This window comes from Camellia sinensis, chromosome 5 (genome assembly GCF_055761805.1).
Source record: "Camellia sinensis isolate YWXY chromosome 5, ASM5576180v1, whole genome shotgun sequence".
NCBI lineage: Eukaryota > Viridiplantae > Streptophyta > Magnoliopsida > Ericales > Theaceae > Camellia > Camellia sinensis.
In genome coordinates this window covers 60,829,249-60,846,110 of record NC_138965.1, presented here as the reverse complement: position 1 = coordinate 60,846,110, position 16,862 = coordinate 60,829,249, and the positions used below count along the sequence as shown (strand labels likewise).

The window sequence follows — 16,862 nt, the reverse complement described above, 5'->3', positions numbered from 1 at the left end:
ATAGAATTGAACTTCAAATTTTCAAATCAAATTCTTGCATGGCTTGCAAAACCTTGAAAACACTTAGAAAATCTTCTAAGAACATGAATACGAAGCCAATTTGCAAAATCAAAGCTGAAAACTTCAAGAATTCAAACTCAAATGATCATGCATGTATCAATTGTTTCCATACTCTTTTGCAAAACTTTGTAAATCATGGAATTAAGCTCTAAAACTTTATAATTCATGAATGCATGTATAAGATAGCTTCAAAACTCAATATGGATGACATGAATCATGCTCAAACTTATGAAACTCTACCAAATTATGCATGCATGTATAAATTGACTCTAAACTCAACATTCTTAGCTCAATTCTTATACTTAATCACATAATCCTCTTGAATTCACATATTTGATGGTTTAAACTCATGAATTAAGGCATAAACACTTACCTATAATCTTCAAGAACACTAATTCTAGCAAGAACTTGAGTTGTTCTACCCAATTCTCCAATTTCCTAGTCAAATTCCAAGTTCTCTAGCTCCCTCTCTCTCTAGAATGCTCTCTCTCTCTCTCTCTCTCTAACTTGTACAATCTCAGCCAAATGAAGATGTTGAGTTCAATTTCTTAATTATATTATATACTAATTTGCTTAATTATCACTAATCAAGGATTAAGTAAATAATTAGGTTTAAGGCTAATTAATTAAAACTTAATTTTTCTGAACTAAATCAAATTTTAATCAAACTTTCTAATAGGCTCTAAATATTATGTTGATCACAATAAACGAACCAATTTTGGTTTCTGACACCATTAAGGCCTTTAATTTTCAGATCATAACAGATTTTCCTACGATCAACAGATATGTAGTCAAAACCACATTAATGACATAATTATCATTCAAATTCACATTTAGCACATTAGCACATGCACAATTAAGGAATTAAAAGCATAATACGTGACAGGGTTGTCACACTTCATTGCTTAAGCTGTGACTTCAACTAACCCTTCATGGCTTGAGCGCACACTTCATGGTTCAATCAGTCACTTCAACAAATTTGTCTTGCTGGGAAGTGTTGGTCTCCAATACACTCGGCCTAAGGTCTAGTACATGTGGATTCATCCCAAGTAAAAACCAACACAAAACCTAAAGAATTACAACAAAAAAGTGTTTGTCCAAACGGAATAGCCAAACAACTACCTAGACACAAGTACTGTAGAACAAACAATCTCTCCTTTTGGTGATTCTGTGACACGACACATCTAACAAGATAATCCTAACTTAATCTCAAACTGAACAAATACAAGAGAAAAATGGACACAAGATAAAAATGGTGAAGTCCTCTGAGAAGTTGCAGAACAACTGTTAGAATAATAGAAAGATATGAAATATATGCATTGAGATAGATATAAATGAAAATAACGACCATTCAAAGATTTTCACAACTTGTTTTCAATTTTTGAGACTTTGATCTTTTTCATGCACAAGTTCCCTCATGAGTGAGTTGCAAAATATTCCAAGCATCTATAGCTACCTCACAAGTGGAGATATACCTAAATTCTTCCATATTGACACAACTAAAGATATGCTATGAAGAGCTTTGCTATTCCAATTCTCATTTTGAAAATTTGTTTTATCTCATTTTTCAATAGGTATATGCATAGTCACATCATCGACAAGCAGGGTAAATGGTTTTTAGCCATTAACCACAGAAAGCCAAACCTTACTATCAATAGACTTCAAGTAAGCCCTCATTCTAACCTTCCAATCAACATATTTCATGATATCTAACATGATAGGCATGAAGACATGATCCTAGTGCATGTCCATGTTTGCAATTCAAAGAATCAACACTCCAATAAGACATACAATTTGAAGAGTGCCTGCTCTTAATACCAATTGAAATCCCTAGTGAAGCACAATTATGGATTTGCTTAAGGATCCAAACAACCAATTCAAGGAACTATGATTAATCAAAATAGTGTTGATTCAATTAGAAGCCTAAATCTAGAGATGTGCAATGAATCAAATCCGTCACACAATTACTATATGATGTAAACAATCAAACACAAAAGGGGCAAACAATTTTAACGTGGAAAATTACAATTGAATTTCTTCAATTGTGGAAAAAAATCAAGTACTATAAAGATGAGTGATTAGAAGAGTTAGCTTACAATCCCTTAGATGAATCCACATCTCTTGGATCTAAGACACCTTGCCAAGTCCAAGTTCATTACTCCCAGAACTTGATATCCCTCGCCTTGAGACACCTTGTCAGAATCCATCAATGATCTTGCCGGAATCCACTGACAAACACCCAAATTGCCTTTCGGAAGCATCAAAGGACTTCCAAGATAAAAGTATGAAGGGTTTGACGTTTAGTCACCCTTGAAGAGTTCAATCAATCACCAAGGATCCATAGATCTCTCAATTTCTTTAGGGAATTGAAGTTCTCTCATCCCCCCCCCCCCCTCCCCCCCCCAAAAAAAAAACACACACACACACACACACACACACCACCCAAAATAAGCTTTAGATCTAATTTTCATGCATAGAGAGAGAAGCCCCAGTCAGTTAGCCCTAATATTGGATCACATCGCACATGAAAAAGTGATATGACCGATCTTGATTGGTCAAGTAGACACTTCATGGCTCGAGCAGTCACTTCAACAAATTTATCATGCTAGCAACTTGGCAAGTCTTGGTCTCCAATACACTTGGCCTTAGGTCCAAAACATGTGGATTCATCTCAAATAAAAACCAACGCAGAACCTAAAGTATTGAAGCAAAAAAGTGTTTGTCCAAATAGAATTGCCAAACACCTAGACACAAGGACTCTAGGACTAACATATATCATTGTGTCTATTATCTTGTTTATTTTTATTATTTACTACGATATTGATATGTATGGCATATGATTGATAATTGGAAATTGGAAATTGAATAAATTTAAACAATCCACTTGGTAAGTTTTAATTGGTAATTTGTTTGAGAATTTTGCTTATTCATCCTTCTCTAAGCACAAATGTGTTAATCTCCACAATTTTGATTTACAACTTTTAGCTCCATTTACAAGAGGTTGAATTTGTATATATCATTGTGTTAGCAAAACACATGCCAATAATTTCATGAGAAACACTTCATGGTAATTGAAACAACGTGCCAACTTTGTTGGATTGATGTTGATTCTAGTTTCGATTTAGTGCCTTGTAGTTTCCCTAAGAGGTTATGTTATTAAGGAATGGGCGTAAGAATGAAATCAAACTCTCGCAACCTTCTTCAGGTGCAGTCCTTTGTTGCAAGTGAAGGTACTAATTAACACACAAATTGAACTAAATAGGGTTGCACAAACACACATGAAATAGAGTACACTACAAATATAGTTGGGGAACAAGCAAATATGATGGGCATAGTTGTCAAATGGAGAATCATGTCGTGAATCAAAATCTTAATTTTGTGAATTGAGAATCATTATGATTCAATACAAACTATAAAAACAGTTTTGAATAATCATATATATGAAATAAATTGATTTTGATACATGCTATGAAATAGTTCTCATATAAGGACATGTTTACACTGTCTAATTGGAAGTTAGGAAGACATTTCCTTTGTAACAAGAGAAGTCAGTCCAAATCGTAACAACAATAAAATTATTCAAAAACTATAATATAATCTCTCTTGACATTTTAAAAATGGACCTAACAATTCTATATAGAGTATAATACGAAAAAATAATTAAGTGGAATAATTTATTTTAAAACATAAAACACTTTAAAAGGTATGTATGCTTATTTATTGTTTAAAAAGAAGAAAGACTATAAAGGAACTGTTGTAGAACTATTGGATCTAGTTAAAAACCCTGTTATCACACAAATCATGCATAGGTATTGATTACTTTTGTACTAAATACTCTTAGAAATTGTATCATGTTATTTTTAGTTTCAAAAAAAAAAATGTAGAAAATGGCAAAGAGTATATCAAACAGAATAATTTCAAATTGTAAAAGGAGAATAGAATTGTGAATCGATAGTGAATAGATGCTGTCAAAAATAGATTCACTCATAGATTTGTATCGATCTATGCATGAATCGCGAATTAAATCATGAACTGAATCTTCGAATCGTTTGATTCTGATAACAAAGATGATGGGACTTGAATTAAGGACCTTATGAGATTGAAGCTTTGATACCATGTAAGATGATTTGTTGCTACCGCCGTAACTTAGGTTGTCGGGGGATTGGCCCAACTGTGATGTAGTATTACACGAATCGAAGGCCAGAAAATAATGTAATGAGTTGGTATGTGAGATGTCTTATGCATGAAGTTTGTACAATTGGGATACCCTTGTCCTTTCTATTTCATGTTAAAAAGCCATAGAAGTTAAAAAGTAGGTAGATGACATCATTATATGGAGTGTGTCAAACATTGCGCATTTGTCTCTTCTTCAATATCCTTGGAGATGCAATCCGTTTATTAAAGTATGTACTTCCTAATTGGTGTTTGGGTCCAATAGTAATATGGGAGCTATTGTGCAGTGGATAACAAGATTTGAATCTCATTTTAAACACACAAACTAAACTGGTGGACAAACTCACATGGGATAGAGTGCATAATATTAATGATGAATATAATGGGGGGAAACATACACATATAGGAAGTTTCGAACTTAAGATCTCTTAGAACTAAACCCTCGATTCCATCTAAGGTGACGATGAGTTGCTCCAAATGCAAGTTGTTGGGAATAGGCCCAACAATGAACAATCTAGTTTGTCCCAACTTCACTTCTTGTATATGGTCTAGTTTTTGTACTAGTTTAATTTTTTTTCCTGTTTGTTCTAGTTCTGAATATCTTTCTTGAGCATCATGTAGTTGTGTATTTCACTTCGTGGTTGCTTAAATAACTATGTACTAGTGACTATTGACAGGGAAAGTGAAGGTTCCTTTCAATATGGTAACTATTGGAGAGAAGCTGAAGATTTGCGTGCCGTTATCCAACACTTCAATGGAGCAAGCCGTGTAACAAGTGCAATTCTTGGTCATAGTAAAGGTGTGTTCTCTTGTACTAAATATCCAACCTACCAATTTCACTGCTCAATGGACCCTTGAGCTTAAAATGGTTCTCTGTTCACAAGAATTAATGCTGTCCATAATAGGCTGAACAAAAAATTCCAGAAGGCTAGTTTCCTAAGGAGTCATATTTTTCAATTAGAGGTTAGTACTGTTGGTCTTGTGTTTTTCATTGTAGTTAACTTTAGGAATTAGGTGTATTTTGGTAAGTTAAATATATTAAGTGCTTGGATTGTAGTGGTAGTCTATAGGTCTGTCTTGGAGTCTCGTTATTTTATTAGGTCTTTTCACATGATATTTATTAGTATTTGTACAATCTGTTACTATGCAATAGTTTCAGAAATTATACTCTTTGAGGGCTCTGTGTTTTGATTCTAACCCTGGCTATGATGTCTTAGGGATCTAGAGGTGATGCTTAAAATGCTTAAAATACTCTTATTTCTCTCTAGTTCTCTGCAATCAGATTTCCATCCCCCCCCCCCCCCCCCCCCCAAACAACCCAATTTGATTGCAGTTAATCCATATTTAAAAAAAAATAAAATAAATTCTAAGCCTAAAAACTCAATCTTTCCAAACCATGCCCTTACCCTATCCACCCTTTCTTTTTGGGAAAAAAAAAAAAAAAAAAAAAAATTGAATAACATACTTTTCAAAAATTCTAGTAGGAATCTCTGAATCCTGGCAATTTATCATCATTAAAACCTAACTAATTCCAAAAGTTTCTGTCTGCACACAGCCCAAGACCGACCTTCCACTCTTTTAGACTTTTAATCTGCTAGCTTACAAAGCTGCCAAATATTTAATGTTGGGCAGCGTTATTGAGTCTGTGAACTGCAGTCCTACACAGTACTATAATTCTTTTTCTTTTTTTTTTTTTTTTTGTGGAAGAAGAAAATCATACTGTTCACAAATTCTAGCAGGACTTTTCGGAATTTGAGCAATTTTTTACCTTTTCAAACATAGTTAATTCTGATGCTTTCCATTTGCACAACCTAATTATTTAATGTTTGGCAGCACTAGCAAGCAGCTATTGTAATGGCACTACATGCACGAAAAGAGGATCAATGATTTTCCGCTTAAGGGCAATCATTAATTTAAGGAGAGGCATACATAAGACCCACAAGAATTAGAATTATTGAATCTGTGAAGTGCTGTCCTAAATTGAGAATAAAGTGGGGCATACTGCCTCAAATTAGCCCTAGGGAGTTTGAATCAACGCTAATCAAACCAAACCAAACCAAACCAAACCAAACTAAGTTTTGTGTCTCAATCAGATGGGATCAGCTACATAAATTCTTTTTCCATGAGAGTTTTGAATCATCCAACATTTAGGATTATTTTTTTTAATTGGGAGTCTTTAATCGAAATGATGGTGTTGGTTCCACTAACTATTCATGGATCCGATCTCCACTGAAATGTAGTTGCACTGCCTATATCTGGCCTACTATTCAAGACTAGATCACAGGCGCAGAATTTGTAAAGAGAAAAATTGAATCTTGATTTATAAACAATAAAAGAGGTGCAGAATTTGTAAAGAGAAAAATTGAATCTTGATTTATGAACAATTAAAGATGTGCAGAATAGTGTGCTATTGATTTTTAGCTCTTATGAAGCACTGACACTTCAAAACAAGTGCTGTATCCGTGTCGGACACACGGACGCTTCAGGAACACGCGAACACTTTAGGGACACGTATGGGACACACCACATGGTGTGTCCTCTTATTTAATTAATTTATTTTCAAGGAACACCTCGGGGACACTTCGGAGACACACTAAGGACATGCCAAGTTGTCTTTTCTCTCATTTTATTTAGTACTTTTGATGAATGTTAAATGTTTATTATTATTTTCCTAAATTTTAATACTTAATAGATCATTCATAAAAAAAATATAAACGGTAAGTATTAATTTAAAAGTACTTTTTTTAAATAAAATAAAAAAGAATTAGTGTTATTTTTTGTTAATATTGATTGTTTGTGGATGTAATATTAATCTGGATAGCACATAAAAATATATGAAAACATATTTTATTGCTGTTTCCCTGCCGTGTCCGTGTCCTCATTTTTTTGAAATCGCCGTGTCCTGTGTCCACATCCATGTCCGTGTCCGTGTCCACATCCGTATCCATATCCGTGTCCGTGCCTGTGCTTCTTAGGCTCTGCTTATTTTTGGACTCTTTCTCACCAGCATTAAAGCCCATTGCAATGTCCAATGTGTTGTCTCTGTATTCTTCTCTCTCTACAAACTGCTCTCACTGAAATCAATTTTTACAGGAGGAAATGTGGTGCTCCTGTATGCATCAAAGTATCATGATATCCACACGGTTGTCAATGTTTCTGGTCGTTATAATTTGGAGAAGGGCATTGAAGAACGCTTGGGTAAAGACTTCATTGAAAGAACCAAGAAGGAGGGATATTTGGATGTTGAAAATAAAAAAGGTAATGTATTAGTTCACATTCATTGTGCACATTATTTTGCTGTTTGATTTCCTTTGCCTGTAAATTCAAATTTAGCCAGTTCACTTTTTTTCACTTCTCCTTGTTATATAATGGGTTTGATATGCTTTATCGTCATGTTCTTGCATGGTTACTTACAGTTTAGTCATTGTTTGCATGTCATTTGATTTTGTTTCTTTAGCCAGTTATAGTTGTTTTGATGATTTTTCTTTTGGCTAAACATAGGAAATTCAAAAAACATATTTGCTTTTTTTTCTATTAAAAAATGTAATTGGGATCAGCGGATGTTTGCATTATTAATTTGTGTTTCCTAGGGACTAGCAATTAAATATTCTTCTTCCTCATATTTTCGGAGTTCTTCTTCCTCATATTTTCTAAGTTGGTATCAGAGCTACAAAAAACACAGCAGCCCTAAAACCGTCATAGCCATGTCGGAAGTCACGTCCGAAACCACTTCAACCCCTGCCGCTGCCATTCCGGTGAAAACGTCCAACTCTCACTCTGTCCAAATCACCACCATCCGCCTAAATGGTGATAATTTTCTCCGCTGGTCACAATTTGTCCGGATGTATATCTGTGGGCAAGGAAAGATCGGTTACATTACTGGTGACAAGAAGGCTCCTGCTGTTAATGATCCGCTGTTCGACAGTTGGGACGCTGAAAACTCCATGGTTATGACATGGTTGGTCAATTCCATGGAGGAGGATATAAGCTCTAATTACATGTGCTATCCTACTGCACAAGAATTGTGGGATAATGTTAGTCAGATGTATTCTGACCTAGGAAATCAATCTCAAGTTTTCGAATTAACTTTGAAGTTGGGAGAGATTCGTCAAGGAGATGATTCCGTCACCAAATATTTCAATTCGTTGAAAAGGTTGTGGCAGGATCTTGACATCTTCAACACATACGAATGGAAATCGGTTGACGACTGCAACCACCACAAGAAAACTGTGGAAGACAGCCGTATTTACAAGTTTCTTGCCGGCCTCAACATTGAGTTCGATGAAGTGCGAGGAAGAATTATTGGCAGACCTCCTCTCCCATCCATTGGCGAAGTATTTGCCGAAGTCAGAAGGGAAGGGAGCCGAAGGAGCGTCATGCTTAAGAAAAAAGGTACTGGTGAATCAATTGAAATTTCTGCTTTAATTAGCGATGCTGCGGCCAACAAGGCTGCAAATTACCAGCGCAGGTTTGATGATAAGCCACGGGTCTGGTGTGATTTTTGCAACAAGCCTCGCCATACACGCGAAACGTGTTGGAAGATCCATGGCAAACCTGTCAACTGGAAAAGCAGCAAACAAGGAGAGAAGAATCGTGGCTTTCCTACCGCTAATGAAGCCGATTCAGGTCCCTTCAACAAAGAGCAGATTGATCAACTCTTAAAGCTGATAAAATCCAATTCCTCATCCGGTACTCCTAGTGTTTTGTTGGCACAAACAGGTAGAAATCCTAAAGCCTTCTCTTGCCTAAACTTCTCTCTGTGGATCATAGATTCCGGTGCCTCCGATCACATGACTAGTTTTTCCCATTTATTTAGTACCTATTTCCCTTGTTCTGGTCATGACAAAATCAAAATAGCCGATGGTAGTTTTTCACCTATTGCAGGAAAAGGATTTATTAAACTAACTGAGAAAATTAATCTCAATGCTGTTCTTCACGTCCCCAACTTAGCCTGTAACCTTTTGTCTGTCAGTAAACTATCTAAGGATTCTAATTGTCGTGTTACATTTTTTGAATCCCATTGTGAATTTCAGGACCAGAACTCGGGGATGATGATTGGGCGTGCTAGGATGCTTGAAGGTCTTTACTACTTTGATGAAGTACCTGTTAGTAATAAAAAAGCTCAGAGCTTTAATAGTACTAGTTCAATCTCTGTTCGAGAAAAAATAATGCTATGGCACTATAGGCTAGGACATCCTAGTTTTCTTTATCTGAAACATTTATTTCCAGAATTATTTAAAGGGATTGATTGTTTTTCTTTTCATTGTGAAAGTTGCATTTTTGCAAAATTTCATCGCTCTACTTATTTGCCAAAACCTTACTAGGCTTCCAAACCTTTTTATTTGATTCATAGTGATGTTTGGGGCCCTTCTAAAATCACTACTCTTTCTGGTAAAAGATGGTTTGTTACATTTATTGATGACCATACCCGCTTATGTTGGATTTATTTGATGAATAAAAAATCTGACGTGAAAAATTTATTCACAAATTTTTACAATATGATTGAAAACCAATTTCAAACCAAAATTGGTATTTTACATTCTGATAATGGAACAGAATATTTCAATGAGCAGTTGGGTGAGTTTTTGGAAAAAAAGGGAATTTTTCATCAATCTACATGTCGGGATACCCCTCAACAAAATGGCATTGCAGAACGAAAAAATAAACATCTACTTGAAGTAGCACGTGCTATAATGTTTTACATGCATGTTCCTAAATATTTATGGGGTGAAGCAATTTTAACAGCCTCTTATTTGATAAACAGGATGCCTACAAAGGTGTTAACATACAAAACACCTTTCGATTGTCTCAAAACTTTTTTTCCTGACACGAGGTTGTTTTCTGATTTACCCGCCAAAGTTTTTGGATGTACTGCCTATGTTCATGTTCCTAGTCAATTTCGTTCAAAACTTGACCCCCGTGCTATAAAATGTGTTTTTTTGGGTTATTCCTCAAACAAAAAGGGGTATAAGTGTTTCGATCCTCAAACCAAGAAATTTCATGTGAGTATGGATGTGTCATTTGTGGAAACAAAATCCTATTTCCCCAACACTTCTCTTCAGGGGGAGACAAGTGGAGTAGAAGACCGTTTTTGGGATATTTCTATCCCGCTCCCCAATGTCATTTATCCTATACAAAAACCACATCTGTCTGATAATGATCACTTAGGAGAACCAAGTTCTATGGTGCCTAGTCAAGAAGATTCTTGTTTAGGGGGAGAAGTACTACAAAATGATCTAAATCCTGAGCTTCAGGTTTATACTAGGAAACGATTTCATCTGAGGAATAATGACCCGAATGTCCATCCTAATGAACCGAATGTCCACCCGAGTTCTGGCATCGAAATTTTAGGTAATCCTATTCCTTCTATTTCCGACCTTGATGTTCCTATAGCAATAAGGAAAGGTGTCCGAAATTGCATTAAACATCCTATTGCAAATTACCTCTCCTATCAAAGACTGTCTAAAAACCATAGAGCTTTCACATCTAGGATTTCACACTTGTTTGTTCCAAGGAATATACAGGAAGCATTGGATGATCCGAATTGGAAATTAGCAGTCATGGAGGAGATGAATGCTTTAAGGAGAAGTGGTACTTGGGAGATAGTTGATCTACCCAAAGACAAGAAAACAGTTGGGTGTAAATGGGTGTTTACGATAAAATGTAACGCAGATGGAAGCGTTGAGAGATACAAGGCGAGACTGGTGGCTAAAGGCTTCACTCAAACTTATGGGATCGACTATCAGGAGACGTTTGCTCCTGTTGCTAAAATAAATTCCATCAGAGTACTGTTATCTCTTGCAGTAAATTCAGATTGGCCTCTACATCAACTTGACATTAAAAATGCATTTCTCAATGGTGATCTTGAAGAGGAGGTGTTCATGAGCCTACCGCCGGGATTTGAGCAGAGACTTGGAAGCGACAGAGTATGCAGATTGAACAAGTCATTATACGGACTCAAACAATCACCAAGAGCGTGGTTTGAACGCTTTGGGAAGGCAGTTATCAGTTGTGACTTCTCGCAGAGTCAAGCAGATCACACAATATTTTATAAACATTCAAAAAACAGTAAAATTGCAATTTTGATTGTTTATGTTGATGACATCATTTTAACTGGTAATGATGAAGCAGAGTTAGCAGCCCTCAAAGAGAAACTCGTAAAAGAATTTCACATTAAGGATCTGGGAGCCCTCAAGTATTTCCTCGGAATGGAATTTGCAAGATCCAAGGAAGGTATATTCGTTAATCAGAGAAAATATGTTCTTGATCTCCTTGGAGAAACAGGTATGCTTGGTTGTAAGATGGTGGAGACTCCGATCGAGCCTAACTTGAAGTTACAAGCTGCTAAGGCTGAAGAAGTCAAAGAGAGGGAACAATATCAGCGACTTGTCGGGAAATTGATTTACTTGTCTCATACGCGGCCTGATATTGCCTTTGCAGTCAGCATGGTAAGTCAGTTCATGCACTCACCAGGGGCAGAGCACTTTGAGGCCGTTTATAAGATCTTAAGATATTTGAAAGGAACTCCAGGGAGAGGCTTACTGTTCAAGAAACATGGACATCTTCAAGTTGAAGTATACACAGATGCAGACTGGGCAGGAAGTGTTACAGACAGGAGATCAACATCCGGATACTGCTCCTTTGTAGGTGGGAACCTAGTTACATGGCGGAGTAAAAAACAGAATGTGGTAGCTAGAAGTAGTGCAGAAGCAGAATTCAGAGCTGTTGCCCATGGAATCTGTGAAGTAATGTGGATTAAAAGAATTCTTGAAGAATTAAAGCTTTCTCACCCGACACCTATGAAGGTCTATTGTGACAACAAAGCAGCTATATCTATAGCTCATAATCCAGTTCTACATGATCGCACAAAACATATAGAAGTGGATAAACATTTCATCAAGGAGAAAATCAATGCTGGCATAATCTGTATGACCTACCTTCCAACAGGTGAACAATTAGCTGATGTGCTTACGAAGGGACTACGCAAGAAGCAATTTGATAAGCTGACTAGCAAGCTGGCTATGGAAGATATCTTCAAACCAGCTTGAGGGGGAGTGCTGGAAATTTGTGTTAATGCATATAATAAGATAGTGGCATATAATAGTGGTGTTGGTGGTAGATAGTGGCATGTATAGAATATGATAGTGGTGTTGGTGGTAGATAGTGGCATGTATAGAATATGATAGTGGTGTTGGTGGTAGATAGTGGCATGTATATAATATGATAGTGGTAGATAGTGGTAATATATAATATGTAAGTGGCATATAATGGGTTATAATGATATTTGTAATATCTCCTATATAAGGAGTGTCATTTGGTCTTGTAAAATAAGAAGTTTTGAATATAACAGAAATATATTCCTTCTTCCTCATATTTTCGGAGTTCTTCTTCCTCATATTTTCTAAGTAATATATATGTAGCTCCATCACCTGTCCCGCCCGCCTACTTGGATTGCAGGTTGTCCTTTCATTTTGTGCCTAAATGGATTATTTTTCACTTTTTTGGTATCACTTTTTCATTTTTTTTTTCAATAATAGACAAAATATATTCTTTATAAGATTGAGTCAGCCAACAACTATCATCAGTGTGCTGACCCTTCTATTAATGATGGAATCAACATCCTACATGCCTATCTAGCATTTCTGATTCTCTGGGACAAGAAAAAGTTAGTTATGTTTGCTTATAAAACTTGGAGACAATCATGATCATGACAAATTAGCATATGGATCAATACAAATCATGTATGGATATTGGTCGGCATGAAGCTATATTTTACTATATGCATTTGATGGTTAGACAATGGCATTGTGTAGGAGAAGTTCTCTTTCGAGTGACTGAGGAAAGTTTGATGGATCGCCTAAATACAAAGATGCATGATGCATGCGTTCAGATTGACAAAAATTGCAGGTCAGAAGGAAGTCAGCTTCATTTTGCAGTTTTGATTTATCATATTGATAACATGTAATAGGGAAAAATCTAGAATGAGAAGTCTGTTTTTCATAAGTTTGCGATTTTTGCTGGTAATAGCTCAGCAGGAAGATTGAATGAAATTTGTTGACCCATCAATTATTTTGTACGTCTGTTTAATGCCCAAGTTTATCACTCTAGATGTTGTAAAACACAAGTATCTGTTATAAAGTTGGGGATCTAAAAATAAGAATCCTTATTTGGTCTAGTAGTTGACTGTCCACACAATTTTTTCCAGTGTCCATGTACTTTGAAGTCCTTGGGCTTAATGTCTTTTTGTCATGGGCTCACATCATTGACTTGTCATCCCATCTTCTTTCAACGTTCCATTTGTTATATGTAACTGGGACCGCGTTGTTCTTGGTGGTACAACTTTATAACCTTGGAATCTTTGTTGCACGTCCCACCCATTTAGTTTTATCTGTCCAATTCTCAATTGTTTCTACAATAATTTTATCCTGGCATGCAATTTTCTTTAAACCTTATTCTTTCCGGCCTTGCCGAGCATAGATCTCAACATACTTATATTCATTCTCTGCATTTATGACATGTTTCATCACTGGCTACATTTAACATGGCCATATTTGAGGCCAATTCTGAATCCTCATAATGATCTTTTGCATCAAAGAAGGCTTATATCAATTTCCGTTGGATAATGGAATGACCTTTGTTCATGTGACTCAAAATACACGGCGAGTTGTTGAAATAAAGCTATTGCCATGAATAAGCTCTCTGACAGACTTGGTTAAAAAACTTTAGTTGTTTACTCATGCTCATTGAATTTACCTGTTGCAATAAAAAAAAATCAAGTACATTGAGTTTTTAGCTACACTTTCTGGGCGTATGCTCTTTAGCTTGATTAATAGCTCATTTCATTGATTCATCAGCAACTGTATTTTCATGATCTATTACATATTTAATATATTTCATGTTTCATGTATGTGGGCGGGTATTGTATGTGTAGGGTGTTGACTGTCCATGGATCTGCTGATGAAATAATTCCGGTTGAAGATGCCTTGGAGTTTGCCAAGATCATACCTAATCATAAATTACACATCATTGAAGAAGCCAATCATGTATACACTAAACATCAAGCTGAATTAATCTCAGTTGTTCTGCCCTTCATAAAAGGTCTGCAGCAAGATGTGAATACATTTCTAAGCTGTACATTTTGTAATTTGACCTGTAAATTTATATATTCTATGTGATTTCAAGTTGATCACATAATTTACCTTGTTATGTGCAGGTGCTTAACGAAACGTTCTCATGATATAGAGAGAGATGATTGAACTATAACTTGAAGGGGCTATCAAGTTGGTTACCCCTTCCCCAATCCTTATTATACTGGTTTTTGAGTGCAATGACTATATACATAAATATCAAGTGATTAACTGTTTCGCAGCTAACGTAGATCCTTTATTCTTGCATCACTGCACTCCCATATGGCTGTAAAACACCGTACTAGGGTTTCATATGGTTTTTGAATGCAATGACTATGCATATGGTTAATTTCTTGGCTCAGCAATCAATCTAGTTACTCTCTCTACTAATGCAGGAAATTAATTTCCAAGCACTCTCTTGTTTGTTTATAATCATGGTTACTGCGTCACTGTAGATAACAGACTAATTGATGCAACAATGAAAATGCCAGCTTAAGTAAACTTTTCCATCCTTGTACTTTGAATTGAAACATTGCTAATGCTTGTGTAATAAGGCCCAAGAAGTACTTAGACTTCTAAGAAGGTGGTGTGTACTTGTCGGACAGATCAAACACTTCACATGAAAACATGTCATGTTGTGTTATGTTTGTAAATTTTTTAAATCCAGACAAGTTTGAACAAGAAAAACTTAAAATACAACGATAAAACCAAAATAATATAAATCTATACTTCTAATCTCTCTACTTTTAATGAAATATCCATATTTATATATACCTATTATAATATATAATAAATATATAAAATTATATATTGTGTATGTATCCTTACATATCGTGCCATCTATTATTTTAATTAACTTTTTGTCAGACGTGTCTGTACTAGCACATATATACAAAATGTTTGTGTGTAACAAATTAAGTGATTTCAACAATAAAGTACAGACAAAGAAAGCTATTTTAGAGTAACTTTAGGTTGTCAACAGTTCAAAGCTCGGGGCACTTTGTTGTCTTCTTCAATGTGTTGATCTTCATATGAGAACATGTATATTTAAGATCATAATATTTAACCATTAGATGAATTGACATCTAGCTGTTGGAGTGTTAGATCATGATATGACTTTCTTATCAGTGGTTGGTCGGGTACATGATCAAAACACTAGTTAGTCAGCCAACTGGTCGACCAAGTGGTTGATTGCTAGACCCTACCGAGATTAATATGCTCTCAGGATCACAAAAATGCTCTCAGAGCGGTTGTCCACTTTGTTGGCCTGTTGACTTGTGGCTTCCTTTGCCTGTTTTTGCTCATGTAAATCTTAGTGAAAGAAATGTACATGATCCACAAGCATGTTAAGTTCTTAGCCTCATATCAAATATTAAAATATTATAGAAGTGTTTATTAGAGTGCTGCTATTAGCACTTGTCAAAATTGTTTGGACCTCCTATTTCTTTGGACCCCCAGCCCTAAATCCTAAATTTTAATAATATTTTTTTGGACACCCCCACTTATTACCAAATTTACCCATATTCATAATATTTTCACAATCAAATGCACACCCACCCAATTTTTCATACCCTCTCCTTCCCTGTTATCTGATCGTCCGTCTCCTCTGTTTCATCTCCTTCTCACCGACTTGAATCCATTCCATTTCTTACAGAGTGCTGCTTGGGACATTGCTTTTTTATTTTTTATTTTTTTTTTATTTTCCTTACAAAGTGCTGTTGAAATTCGTTTGGTGGAAATTAAACACTTTAGAATCGAACCGGCATTACAGTGTTAAGACAAGCTGTAGACTTTTTCATCTACCATCAAAGGTATAATTTATTTCTCTCTTCTCTCCAATTAATCATGACCATACAAACAAAAATCCTTTACCAACCAAAATCACAACCACACAAAACCCTTCTTGTGGAAGAATATTATAATGTAATGGATGACTTGATTTTACATAAAATTCAATTTTTTTAGGGAATAGAGGTCTGAATATTATATTTTAATGGATGGCTTGAATATTATAATGTAATAGAAGTCTACATACCAACTAGTAATAAAATAAAGTAAAAATATCAGAACCTTGTCTTTTAGAAAATTTGTTTGGTTGATTATTTGTTTGGTTGTTTTCTTTGTGCATGAAGAAAACAAAACTAAAGCACACCGAAAACTTATCTGAATTTTCTACAAAAAAGAAAAAAAAAAGAAGGGAAAGATGAGGCAAATAGGGCAGCAACCTGCACGATTTTATTGCTTTAAGGTCAACACTGAATAAACAAATCTGGACTAATGAATAAACATGAATTTTATGTTCATCATTAACTAACCGAACAAATCCTCCTCGTTTAGCACTATAAAACCGAATCAAAATGACTCACTCAGCACTGTAATGCAAACAGGTAGCCTTTGTTTAGCACTGTAATGCCGAACAGTTATGGTTTTTTTAGTACTGTAGTGCCGAACATAAATGGTTGCTGGTCCAATCACAGTACTTGCCCTACTCATTTAGCACTA

General features: G+C 35.5%; 1 protein-coding gene across 17 annotated transcripts in view; it reads left to right on the top strand.

The window, feature by feature from the left end:
* Window positions 1–14,709, top strand: part of LOC114290251 (putative uncharacterized protein YDL057W) — a 33,666-nt gene extending 18,957 nt beyond the window's left edge. For all 17 annotated transcript variants that reach the window (XM_082868989.1, XM_082868986.1, XM_028234124.2 and 14 more), the window contains 5 exons: window positions 4,911–5,032; window positions 7,327–7,491; window positions 13,047–13,140; window positions 14,165–14,331; window positions 14,447–14,709. In XM_082868989.1, coding sequence (XP_082725115.1) covers window positions 4,911–5,032; window positions 7,327–7,491; window positions 13,047–13,140; window positions 14,165–14,331; window positions 14,447–14,454 — 556 coding nt within the window. In that variant the 3' untranslated portion in view covers window positions 14,455–14,709. The remainder of the gene's footprint in view (window positions 1–4,910; window positions 5,033–7,326; window positions 7,492–13,046; window positions 13,141–14,164; window positions 14,332–14,446) is intronic.
* The last annotated feature ends 2,153 nt before the right edge of the window (window positions 14,710–16,862 follow it).